At 38.5% G+C, this 13,529-nt stretch overlaps 1 protein-coding gene across 2 annotated transcripts in view; it reads left to right on the top strand.

The window, feature by feature from the left end:
• LCORL (ligand dependent nuclear receptor corepressor like) overlaps positions 1-10,591 on the top strand; it is an 80,522-nt gene extending 69,931 nt beyond the window's left edge. The window contains exon 8 of one of the 2 annotated variants that reach the window (XM_014889005.2): positions 9,142-10,591. In XM_014889005.2, coding sequence (XP_014744491.2) covers positions 9,142-9,155 — 14 coding nt within the window. In that variant the 3' untranslated portion in view covers positions 9,156-10,591. The remainder of the gene's footprint in view (positions 1-9,141) is intronic. The other variant, XM_088163201.1, reaches the window with a different exon arrangement.
• The last annotated feature ends 2,938 nt before the right edge of the window (positions 10,592-13,529 follow it).

Here is a 13,529-nt window from a genome sequence, read left to right as displayed (position 1 = left end):
CTGTTACTCGTTTTGTTTACTCAGACCCATGTCTGAGCCACGGTTCAGACCAGCCAGGCTGTTAGACTCTGGTTATTCCACATTTCTTTGCATCCTGCCTTCATACCTTGCTCTCCGTTAGTACCAAAGTGTCACTGATTCTCAGATCATGCATCAGCATGCCTTTTATCCCAAGCTGTGTGTTTGTGTGTGCCAAAGCAAGTTCTGCAGAAGATGAGTGCTGCCCAATTTTATTCCTGTTTTGATTTTTTACTGTATGTTTTTCATTGTGTACTTTGGCTGGTCCATTCTATCCATACACCTGCCAAGAGGCTTTTAATACTATGAGCAAAATGTCAGGCAGCTTTTGTCACAGATTTCTTCAAAGCAAGGTATGGGAAGTCTTTTGTAAAAAGCCATACCAGATTTTTAATCCTTTTTTTTTTTTTTTTTTTGTATTGATGACCACGTAATTTAATTTTCTTCCTGCAGTGTAAAGATATGTCTTTTCCAAGGTCAGGATACTTAAACATATTTCATCCTCCTATCTCCATGCTTTTGGGCCAACAGCTCTTTATGCTTTATAACCCTAGACAAGTTACAGTTTCAGCTGCCATATTCTTGGCAAATTACACATTCTGTTCTTGTGGGACAGGTCAAGCATTTTTTGTTTATTTTCATTTTTTGATGCTGATTCCTCTCATGTTCCAGACATCAGTAAAGGCTGTTTAGATTATTGTTTGATTTATTTGGAGTACAAATAATGGTATCTCTTGCTGTGTCAAGAGGATGTAAACCTTTAGTGAGAAACGTCATGATTTATGGAGGCAATGTGCCCTATTCTATATTCTTTTCTTTGGTTTCATCAATCTGACTAGATTTTGCTATTTGATTTGTCTTTTCAACAGCAGAAACTCACCTGTCTTATGTCTGCTTTCAGCTTTATTGGTTCCTAACCACATATTAAATTTAGGCAGGAGTTTCACACTTTCTTTCAGTGGCTGTGCCACTCACCTGCTCTCCATCCTCCACTTACTTCCACATGCTCCTTTCTGTCTCCCCTCCTGGGCATCCATAAGGGGAATCTGCTTCTATCTTTTATCATGGTTTGTCTGTAAGTGGGGCAGGTATCTTAACTTGACGGCAGCTCTTTCTTCAGTTAAGATCAACTTTAGACCTATTTTTCTTACTTCATGCATGCCAGTAGAAATGGCCTTAAAATTAACTTAGGACTTAAAATACTTTTATAAGTGTAAGTCTGAATTTCTGCTCTGTTTGGTATATCAGTTGTCAAGCCATCAGTGAGTAATATGACTATAATCAAGTTTTTCCAAGGAGGTCTTACGGAGGTATTCTTATTCTTTGTTTTCATTTTGTAGCTTAGGGTAGAATATTTCTAAATTACGATTCTGCTATGAATTAGAATAATGAGGCTCTCATATTTCATATTAAAATACATGCATACATGAAAATTAAGATGATCAAGGAAGTCAGTCTTTTCACGTGGATCTTGTCATAGTCTTGTCACATGGTTCTTATTACCTAAGGTGTGGATTTCACAAATACTCAGATTATACGTGGTATTTTACTGACACAGGTCTGCCCTCAAAGCTGTCTTATTTCAAACTATTGAAGTCTTGGGCCAAACAATAGATTATTTCCCTGGATATGAAATGGAAACCTAGCTGAAAAAGTCTTGTCTAGAACCTGTAAGAATTACTTATAATATTTTTCTTTAAAAATAAATTCTTATTCTCACTTGAATTGTGCTCTCTTGCCTATGTGTAAAGTCATTTTGAATGCAGGGTAAATTGTACGGGGGGAAAAAGCTACTTAAAGTTAGGCTTCAGTGTTTTTACTGGGGCACTTAGCCTAATTTTCCAAATATTCAATAAAAATTATTTCTTTTTAACATCTAAGAAATTTTTTGCAATGTAATAAATATTTAAGACCTATAGTTAAGGTATCAATTCTTAAAATTTGGTAGTTCTTACCTGTCTTTCTAGTTTAAAGTTCTTGAGATGTGTGTTTGAATAAATTCTCTTGTGTATCATATTTGTTGCTGACATTTCCTATTTATCAGTTTACTACTTACAGCTGGTTTTAAATTACATTTAAGTAGTAGAAATCTCAGAAAAGGAAATTACTCATTTGCAAATTGCTGTTTGACCTTCCTTAATTCAGAAGTCTGGTGGGTTTTAAACCACTCAGGGACTGTCTCATTGTATTTCTGAGATGATCTCTCTCCATAACATAATTGCATTTATAATGTCAAAAGACTATTATGGATTAAAGATTTGAGCTCAAATGACAGGACTTCCATAGCTGCATTCATCACAGCACTGAGATGGAGGCATTGTGCTTCCTCAGAACAGCCTGAACCAGCAGCACACATTGTTCTGAACCTCCAACCTTCCCTTACTGTGCCTCATTCAAAACCATTTTTAATTAATATTAGGTATTTTCTTCTGTTACAGTATGTTTGTAAGTCAAATACAACATTGCTCATCTGTACAACAGGTGTTTAGGGTTTTTATTTATTTGCATACTGCTAACTTCTAGTAATATCTAGAAATTAGTTTTCTTTCAGGGAACTTATGATCAGAGGAAGGCTTGTTTCATGGTGGTGCCTAGAAGCTAAGAATTCATTATGTTCATCATCAAATTAATGATGCTGACTTTCAACTGTTAGAATCTTCTCTGCTTTTTGTTCCCAAGATCTTTTATTAAGACAGTATTTTACGAACAATTTGAGATCATAAGATTATTTTTTTCTTTAACAGGTTATGTACTATCATCACTAGTAAATTACACCCTAAAATTTTATGACTTCCTCATGCCCACTTCAGTGACAGCTTACAGTAATATTCTACTTCCTTGTTCTTGAAGAACCCTGTGCCTTCTGTGGACTGCTAAGGAGTCTGTAATATCACAAAACATAGTGATTCTTGTAAAAAAGATCGCTGTTCTACATAACCTTTTCAGTCAGGCTGCTTTAAATAATTATAACTTAAAAAGGGGGAAGGAATGTTGTTGCTATTTAAACTTGTCAACATATATTCAAGTCTGCCCTGTATTTTGGGGAGCCATTAGAATGGAGCTCTGTACTTCCATGGCTGTGCAAGCCTGATTAATTTATTTTTAAAGGAGAGTTTTAGTTCCCAAATTCTTAAATGAAATTGCAATTTAAACCTTTTATGTTGCCTATGATCTGCTTGTAATTTTCTGAGGCTGACTGGTTTTGGTGAGAAAGTTCTGTTGTTTCTCTAACTGCACTCTGAAACTGTTGCCATCCATTCCACTTGCCAAATGTTTACCTGGAAATGTAGCCATGTGCTGTTCAGTGTTACTGTCGTGCTGTGGACTTTGAAGATGAAGTACTGATAACCAGTAGTGCTATATAATTTTGTCTCTGTGCAAGTTAAACTTAAAGCTTGAACAGTGTGTGTTTATCTCAATATATTCAGAAAAAAGCTACCAGTAAGTAATGCTCTTTGACAAGCCAAGAGCGCTCACAAATTCCTACTTGCCTCTTCTAGCTATCTTTCTCATATATTTTGTATGTATTTCATTCATATTTGTTTTCTCAAACCAAAAAAACAACTTTGAGTTAGTCTGAAGAGCAAAATTAACTTTCCACCATAATTTCAGTCTGGGATTATGGCTGGTTCTGACTTTTCACCCTGTTTTTTGTCTCCATTCAGTTCACCTCCTGTCTTGGTATTCTGTGCTGTTTTGTTTGTCCTAGCACTCCAGCTGTGTTAAATTTGACTGTTATAGCTAACTTTTAAGACTCCCTGAATATTGCTTATCTTCCCATCTTGCTTTGATTGATTTCCAGGGCATTTCTTTCTCTCTCTGATTCCCAAATGAGATTCCATCCACAACAGCTGAAATATGTTGTTTCATATTACAGTGAGAATCCAGTTGGTAAATGGAAATGAGACATTACAATTTTTTTTTGTAGGGGTTTTGGCATTGTGGAAAAATTGACTTTAAATTTTAGAGAAGATCCATCAGACTGTGCATGCTTGGTTTACTCCTTTTCAATATATATTACATTACCAAATCAGTCTCTGTTGGAAATCATACTGAGGCTGCTAGTCATTATAGATTGCTGTTGTAGATTTTAACCTAGTGTATTCCACTAGTTCCTTTTTTGAGAAATTGTTTGAGTAGAGCTTGTACAGAGAACATTTTTTCAAATTCTGCTGAAGTTTTACTGTTTTTACTTAGTGTTTTTGAAACCTTTCTGTAAAAGCCTCAAGTCAGTGCTGTGTGTCACAGATGCTCTTGTGCTTTCCAAGCTACCAGTCTGCCATCACTGCTGGCAGTGTTTAACAAGTGCAGTTTGCAGAATTTCTGTCAGACAGAAGGGTAAGAGCCAGTTTGACCTTGCTTCCAAATAGTGAGGAAGGAGATGTTTTTACCCTAGGTGTTGCAAAAGACTTAGAGAAACATAGCCCTACAGTGATACTTCCATAGCTGTTTTACAGCACATGAGCACGCAGTGTTGATGGCAATCTCTGATGGGAAATGCTGGGGCAGATAAGAGACATTTTTACCCATTCCTACTTTCTCTTTTCCTACTTCTTTTCAACATGTTGTGACATGTTAACTCAGCAAATATATGGACTTGAGCTAGCCAGATTTTTTATAAACTTTATCATTTTCATGCAATGACAAGAGGTGTCAAATATCCTGTTTTTCCGGAAGAATGTGGCTCCAAACTGCAGAGAAATTAAGCAGTTCAAAGAATATTATCTTCATTTTGTACTTGGCAGCATAAATTTTTCTGGTGTTGCTCTCTCATCCTGCTATTAAAAGTCAGTATTTTGAATACTATAATGATGATTCGGGTAAAACTAAAGAAAGAAATGTGAATTTAAAAAAAAAAAAAAAAAAAAAAGAAAAGTTGTATTCAGGCAGTTTTAACAGGAAGTGTGGAAAAGAACAAGGTTTTCTTTATCACTTAGGAGCACGGGGAGGCCACTCATTGCTTACTTTAGTAGAAGGTTGAATTCAAACCTTTCTATTTATTCCTTTTTATTTCATGATAGGAGGAAATTTTTGTGGGGAGAGATAATCCCTTTAGGCCCCAGCAGGTCTGGAAACTTAACTACACAAGACAGGGTTCTCTGCTTAGCCAAGGAGACCAGAGAGGAGCTGAGAGTCCATCGATGTTACTCTGACCTGGCTGCTCAGATGAGTTAGAGTAACACAGGAGAGGTTTGTTACAAAACCACAGGCAATCCATCCTTGCTGCAGCGCTGTTGGAAGGTGGTAAATTCAGAGGTGATTCAGTCATGGGGAAGGGGGACCTGGGAGTTACAACACACACAAAACCTTGAAGTCCTCACTGACTGTTCCAGACCCATTGGTTTGGCGAGCAGCAGCTTCCAAAGAAAGCCCAGAGCACGTGAGGGCATTCCCAGCTCGCAGTGACCCAGCCGTGTCCTGTCCCCATCACAGCGGGTGTGCCCCTGTCCTCGGTGCCACGCCTGCCACCCCTCTGTGCTTCACATGGCCCTGGGGAAGAGTCAAACCTCTCTGAGACTCAGCAGGCCCCTTGCACAGAACCATGGCAGAGCACCTGCTGAGTGGCTGCTGAATTTGGCTCCCCAAGGCATTTTTTCAGATTGCTCTTGTTTCGGATCAAAAAGTATAGTCACGTTTCCATATCCCTTTATTTTTGTTTACTTTCTAAGAAGAGACAAGAATTATATGGATCAGTTATTATACATGGGAAATATAAAATCGTTTCAATTAAGCAGTAAATATGTTACCAGCACTTTAAGAATATTTAGAGAAAAGGACTAGGAGAGGGTAGTATAATTTTTAAGGTGAAGAAAAAATTATGAGTATTCAAGACATCTCACTAATTTGTCATACAAATTGTGAAAAAAATGAAGATGGTTTTCATCTTTTTCACTGGGATTTTAGCACTGTTGTCCTGTCTTCAAATTCCCCAGTGAAAACAGAGCTATTGGATAGCTGGAGTTTATGTTCCATGTCACAGAAGCACCTGTAGCTGACTGCCACAAATCACATGCACGGAAGCTGATTAACTGAGCCAGTCCCAAGTGAATAAAAACAAAACAAATGATAATTTTTGGCATGGTAAACACGGTAAACACATGGTAAACAGAATTGGAAATTCTAACCTTTTTAGAGACCATTATGTCAGGTCAGTATGTGCCTGTTGTTTAGGGCATTAAAGGGAGCTCCATCTTCTTACTGGTGTGAGTGTGGGTAGTGCAGAGCTCCAGGGGGCTCTAAAGTGGGGATACTCTCCCAGGCTTTCCTGAAATAGGCCCCATGGCTTCTGGGAGCATCAGGCTGTAATTGGAATTCCTGACAGGAGGAGGGTTGCTGTGTGCAACATCTTCTTTTGCTAGGAATTCTTAATGTACTGTGAAGCTTGTGCAAGTAGAGTGGAATAAAATTTAGAGTAGAATCTATTGATGGATTTGACTGGAAAAATCCAACTGCTTCTGTTTATCCCTTTAATTATATTCTCTGATTTTAAAATATTTAAATACACAAAAACTTGTTACATCAACAGCTGGAAAATAAATCACTACAGGTAAAGGAATGAAAAGCAAGATGAAAGTCTAGGTTCTTATTGGTTAACAAATATATTAAAGTAGATCTCTAACCATATTATTTTCCACTTAATTTTTATGAAGGTAAAATTTTCTAAAATTCTTAAACTTTTTGTGTTGATGTTACCCATACCAAAGAACTGGGGGGAAAAAATTAATTAATTAATTATTTTTTCTATTCTTGTTTTTATGCATTCATTTAAAAAGCAAAGTCTTGAGTTTCCTAGAGTTTTTCTCTGAGAGGTAAATAGATCACCCCATGCCAATTATCAACACATACTCCACTTCTAATTTTGCAAATTCAGTCCAGCCTGTTGCACCTTTTACAGAAACCTTTACAAACATAAAAGGTGAAGAGTAGGACAGTCCCTGACAGAGCTTAGTCCTTGGAAAGAGCTGTTCAGTACTACAATGGCACTCAGCATTTTCATTTGTAATCCAAGCAAATGAGGAATGATGGCCACAATTGCACCAAATCCTGGGATTCACTGTCACCACCAGCAGTGTCATTTGGATAATGGCCCTTACCAGTTCCTAGTTGATCTACAGAAGGAATGTGCCAGGTCATACAAAGAGCCCAAACCTTTTGCTTTTTCTGTCTGGCACTTGCCCAGCATTCAACATGGTTTATCTGTCTACTGCTTTAAAGACAGTAGAAATGCTGGGGTTTAAAGCACCTTGCACGTATATACTACTTCATAATTTGCAATTTCTTGAGTCCCAAGGCATTTACGTTCCTTTCAGATAGCAACCACCACCACGAAAAAAACAAACAAACAAAAAAACCCCCAAAACATTCCTGCCCTATACTGCATTTAGCTGTTGGGTAGTTACTAGAAATTATGTTTTGCTATCTGGCCATGCCTGAAAAGCACAAAATCAGTAGGGGTGAGGAAAGCTGCTAACTGCAGAAGTCACCCTTAACACCTTCTCCCATATGCACTTAATCCCATGGTCATAAGAAAAGCCTTTGACTTTTTGAGGGCAAAGATCTAAGTCTGAAGAGGTTGTCAACTCAAGAAAGTAACCTTGCTAACTGAAGTCGTGTCCATCATCTACACCTGCACTCCTTTTCCTGCAGGAAGGAAAAGATCAGAGCCACCAGAAGAAAAGGGTACAAGGCAAAATAAGGCAAAAGATGGAGGCTGAGTAATGACCCAGGGAAATGCAGGGCATGGGAGCAGTGCACCAGTTTGGAGGGCTGGGAACTAGTGTTAGTAAATGAGAAATTTCTGTTTCACTGCCATGTCAGGAAGGCACACAGCCTTGAGGGGCGATTATTTTAAAATGTAAATGAGTTAAATCTGTTTCTGATATCTGTGACAGTGAATTGTCATTTTAGCTGTTGCCTAAGCTCTTTCCCTTTTGCTATGACATAAGAAATTTTAATTCAAGTCAGTCACTGCTATTTGAATAGCACAGGGCAATGTTTCAGGGTATAGTCCTGCACTCACTGACTGTCCTGAGCTACTCTGCACACCCATGTGAGTCCTACACTACAGCACATTCAGTCCTTCAGAGTCATCTTTGCTGCTTAAATATGTCTTTGATAGGAAACTGTGTTCAGATAGGTTTTATCATGATCATTACCTCCTACCCTTAATTACAGGATTTAGAACATTCTTTTTAGTACCTTTGAAATATTTTCAACTTTGTATCATTCTGGAAGTTCTCAAAAACTCTGAAAGGGATGGTGAGAAACAATGTAACACACTCAGGGGAACAAATCACTGCAGGAGGTAGACTAAAATAAAAGGAATGAAGAGGTTTGAAATGAAGATTGAAAGTCTTCTGAGTGTGTTTTGTATCTTAAAGCACTTCTGAGTGCTTTATGTATTAAGGAAGATATTTGTGATGATGAGGATGGTGAAACACTGAAGCAGGTTGTCCAGATAGATGCTGGATGTCCTATCCCTGGAAACATTCAGGATTGGACTGGATGGGGCTCTGAGCACCTGATCTAGTTGAAGATGTCCCTGCTCATTACAGGGGGTTGGAGTAGACACTTTAAAGGTGTTTTCCAACCCAAACTGTTTGAGGATTCAATTCACACATCTGTCCTAGTCTGCTTAGTGACCCCCACAAAGTACTGGGTTTCTTTCCCTTCTTGCATTACTTTTTCCCCTAGATTTAAAACAAATTATTGGCTAGTCCTTCCATGGCTGCACTAAATTAATATTGCTCCAGCAATAAAAACAAGCCCCAAACTCTTGCCCAGTTCCTGCTCTGTGCCTTTGCAGTAGTCAGCTGGAGATGATTGAAGCAAGGCCAGATGTTACTGCACCTCCTGCAAAGGAGCAGCACAAGCAGGAGCCTGACCTGGGATGGGCCCTGCAATGTCCAGGGCCTCAGCCATGCCCTCAGAGATACAGCACTGTCAGGTTCTAATCTCTGCCTCTGGAACATAGTGCACGAAAACAACAAAAACCCCAACTGAATACAGGATCTGCCACCACCTCATCTTGCCTCTTATCAGCTTGTTTGCAGGGCAAGAGGAAAGTGTACTAAATTTTTTCTCATTTTTTTCCCTCTCCTACCCCCACTTCTTTTCTCACAGCACGCTACAAGTGAAAGTCTCGGAGCCGCAGAATTCAATAGACATGAACACAGAAAATGAACATTTGAAGTCCATAAAGATGTGCCTTAATCAGCCCACTGAGTGGAATCTGAGTTTTTCAACAGCATCTCTCGCCAGCTGTAAAGTTTTTAACCAAAATCTCAAAACTGATGAGAACAAATAGATTGCAGCTGTTCTTGCACTATTATTTTGTACATTGTTCCTGATTTTTTTTTCTGCTAAATAATAAGCATTTATTACATTGATCTTGAAATGATCTTGTGTGATTTGGCTTTATATACTACTAGCATTATTCAGTTTGATGTACTTTTTCTTTTCTAAATATGAAGTTTCACATCTGACCATCATGAAATTCTTGCAGTACAAATTTATATCAGAATCGGATGTTCCCCTTTAATAGTATTGTGGTTTTTCTATGTTCTTTAAATTTAACTATGGTTTCCCGATTTTATTTTTGTGCACGAAAGTTAATATATTATGTAATTTGTGGCATAGGTCACCATGTAAAGATTTATGGTAATAATTCAAACAAATCTGTAAAAGGTGGAGACCGACTACCTCGAAGCAAAGCAGTACAAAAGTAAATTATCTGAGGAGATCTCCTTCACCAACGGATTGAAATGTATGGAAGCACCAGTTTGTTTCTGCAGTATGCTTTCATCTTCACTTATCTTGAGAACTTCTGTGTGACAGTGTTTAATGACCCTAATGTCTAAAAGAAAGACCAAGCCTGCTGGAGAATCTCATGAAAGATTGTCATTCAACAAATCTGTATCTGCACTTTTTGAGGTTTCTGCTAAATGGTCTTTCTTCCCCATTTGTTTTTATGAATTTATGCCTGCCACCAATTAAAAATGGATGTAAATGCTCTTCCTATTTCATTTTTTTCCGTGTACTTTGGAAATTCAATGTAAAATCAAAATTTTATCTCTACTCAAAGAAGTAGTAAATGGTTGTAGCTGACTACATTGTAGACATTCCATGCTTAAATGATCTTAGCAAGGTTCATGTACTTCATTCATCAAAACTTTATTATTAATAGAGCTATAAAAAAAGTGTTAGAATAAAACCATATGATATACTTCTCTTTTCTGGAGTCATACATTCAGTAGCTAGAGTAGAGGTTTCTTAATTCATGATGAGTTGTCTGTCCTTTACTTGACAAGAACTAATTTTCCAGAAGGAAATTTCCTTGGAAGACACTGTATTTTATAAAACAAAGGTTTTAAGGATTCACCTTACAAAAATGAAGATGATTTTCCTCTTTACAGAGGTTTGTTGGTTTGCAGGTGCAATCCAGTAACTGAAATAGAGATTGTTATGAATTCTGGTGTCACAAGATCTCAAGATGGTATTGAGTCTCTGAAACATTGGACATGATTAAAAATGCAGAATGTGATTAAAAGAATAAACATTCATCCTGTTTTGAGCTGTTTAGAAGGTCTTTATCTATCTCAACTGTTACATGCACTTCAGTTCTGTGGGGCAAGAAAGCCAAAAGAATTAAACTTCCCAGGGGAGAGGCACTGAAGTTGACTTCAGTGGATTCCCACCAGCAAGGAGTCAGGAGGACATGAGTCTTACAAGCACTGGAGCCAACACAGCTGGAATTTTGTGTGCCCGTGAGAGGAGATGCCACACGGATTTTCTGATTTCAAAGACCTAGTAAATACCAGAACCTCACTGGTTTGGACATGTCTTCCTCAGTCCAAGCAGAAGTATGGTTTTTGTTAACATTATTATTATTACTACTATTATTATTATTATTATTAATCCTTAGAGTTTTAGTTGCCTGCTGACTCGAGAGTTTTCAGGCATAACCCGAGCTCACCAGCCCCTGCTGTCCTGCAGCCCGGAGAGCAGCCAGCCCAAGGCCTGTTGTCAAGAGAAGCTGTTTGAGTGTGTAGGCTGAAGAGACTGAATACACAAGCAAGCAAGAATCAAAACATTGGTTTTAAGAAACAAAAACTAGTGTGGGAATAAACATGGTATCTCTAAGTTTGATGAGTGACCACTGCCATTTTACCATTATTTAATAGGCAATCAAGTCTAGGTCTGGTGTGGTTCATGTTTGACACCCTGTTGTGTTTAGCCAGAAGACAGAGGAAGGACACACAGTAATTAGTCCAGAGCAACAAAGAGACTGTTTTAAATAAAATATTTTAGAAATTGAAATTTTATTCACTAATTAAGCAGCTGGGAAGTTGGGTACATAGAATTAAAGTAAAAAACAGCATTATTTTAGCCAGAAGGAGTAATGCATACCAAGTAAACTTTTTCACTGCAAGGATGATAATTCCAGGCTTGGCTCCTTGTCACCTTTGGATGCATTCTTGCTACTACATGACTTTCCCAGGAGGTCAGCTGCATACATTGAAACCTTGATTATCAGTAATAGTGAACTTTGAGAGACAGCACACATCTGATTTTTCCATCCTGCAATTATGCAGCCACCCCTCCTGGAAAGGTAAAGTAATTTTACAAGAACACATCAAATTTTGTATTACACAGAAAACCCTTCCCTTTACAGGCAATGTGCCCAGAGGGGCTGGAAATTCAGTGCCAGTTGCTGCTCAGGTTTCTGGCCTGAAAGGATCACAGGGTAAGTTCGGCATAAAAGGACATCAGGAAAGTTCATAGTTGCATACCCTGCTCAAAGGCAGCCAGCTGTGAGTAGTTCACACCTAGGCCTGTCTTAAAAACTGGAACAGAACCTGCACAGGCAATCTGTTCCAGCAGCTTTTAACCTATTCCACTGCCTTTTTCACCCACTGGTTTTTTATCCTCACACCATATGCAACAAAGAGCCCAATTTTCTCTTTTTGCTGTACTCCTTGCAGGTAACTGGGGATCCTCCCAATATTCACAGGCTCAACAAGCCCAGATCCCTCAGCCTCTCCCCACAGGGCAGGGACTCCAGTCTCACACCAGCCCCAGGGGTCTCTGGTTGGACAGTCAGTTTTCTATTAACACACACCAGTGAAACCACATTCACAGCAGAGACATCCACAGAGTGCGAGGTTACTTGAAGGAAATCTCATCTTTTCAGTCCAGCATTCCCAAGAAATGCCAGACAGAACCTGTCTATGTGGTAAGGCACAATAGAACAGCAAGAAGGCAAAACTAGTCTTACTCAGGAAGGCATGCCCAGGGGCTTTTATAGATTTCTTTTGCTCCTGCTTTGCCTCAAAATTCATTTTAAGAAGAGTGGATGAGCACCAGTTGTTCAAGGTGTAGTAGTGCTTAAAGAAGAGACCACTCAAGAGAGGGAGGATGAGAGAACAAAAAAATAAAAAAACCACCACTTAAGTCCCAGGGAAGCTCTGACTTACAACTGAGAAAAACAACTGTATACTTGGCCCATTTCAACTATGTTCAGACAGCATTCAAGGAACAGAGAGCATCTCTGATCTGAAGTGGCTGCATGTACACAAACTCATACTGCAACACGATTTAGGGATTTAAAGAGTTACCAAAATAGGGAGGTCAGGACCTCAAAATTGTATTTAAAATTACAAAATTAATTCGTCACAGTTACAGAAGCTTCTGAATAGAACAAATACCAGCAGAAAAGTGTCGTGGCATTTTGCAGTTTGACAAGTTTCCAACAAAAACTGCAAAGGATGAAAAGCAACACAATCCCTCTGTTTCCTATATGCAAGCCTGGAAACAGCATAAGAGTTTGGGGATTACACTTTAGGAACACTACATTTCACTTGTGTCCCTAAGTCATTTCTGAGAATCACCAAAGATCATTTAAAGCATATTTACCTATTGCAAGTTCCTTAGCAAGTTGCATTTGGCATCAATAGTTGAGATGTGCATGTCAAGGATTGAGTGAGTTTGTTCTGACTGCTCCAAAATGACCCCGCTGTGACATGGACACAATCGCCTCGGTGTTTCCAACACGAGTGAACTGCTCAGCCACCAGTGACTGCTGTGTGAGCACAGCTTCCTCTACTGTCCTGTCCTATTTCTTACTTTTTAGCACAAATACTTTTATGCTTTTCTAAAAGCACATCACTGATTCTAGGTCAGCATCAGCAGACTTTCAGTATGGTTTGTAAAATCAGTTACTCAGTTTTACCACTTTGATATTGTTTAATAAAGTGGACACGCACCTGCAGGAAGCAGAATTCCCAATTAAGATCAACTCTATTTTACATTAACATGAACAGTAAACACATGCATCTGCTGACCAGGTTTTACTGTTATAAAACCTTATAAAAATGAAGAAAGCGAGGGCCATAAAAGTAGGTACATTCAAAATTGCTGCCATCGCAAGCAACCATTCACTGTTAAAACAGCTTTAACTATGGAATACTTAGCATCAACAGCATTTTTTATTTGCAGGTAAGATGCTTTCT

This window comes from Sturnus vulgaris, chromosome 4 (genome assembly GCF_052056855.1).
Source record: "Sturnus vulgaris isolate bStuVul1 chromosome 4, bStuVul1.hap1, whole genome shotgun sequence".
In the NCBI taxonomy this organism is placed as follows: Eukaryota; Metazoa; Chordata; class Aves; order Passeriformes; family Sturnidae; genus Sturnus; species Sturnus vulgaris.
This window is presented reverse-complemented; position numbering and strand designations above follow the sequence as displayed.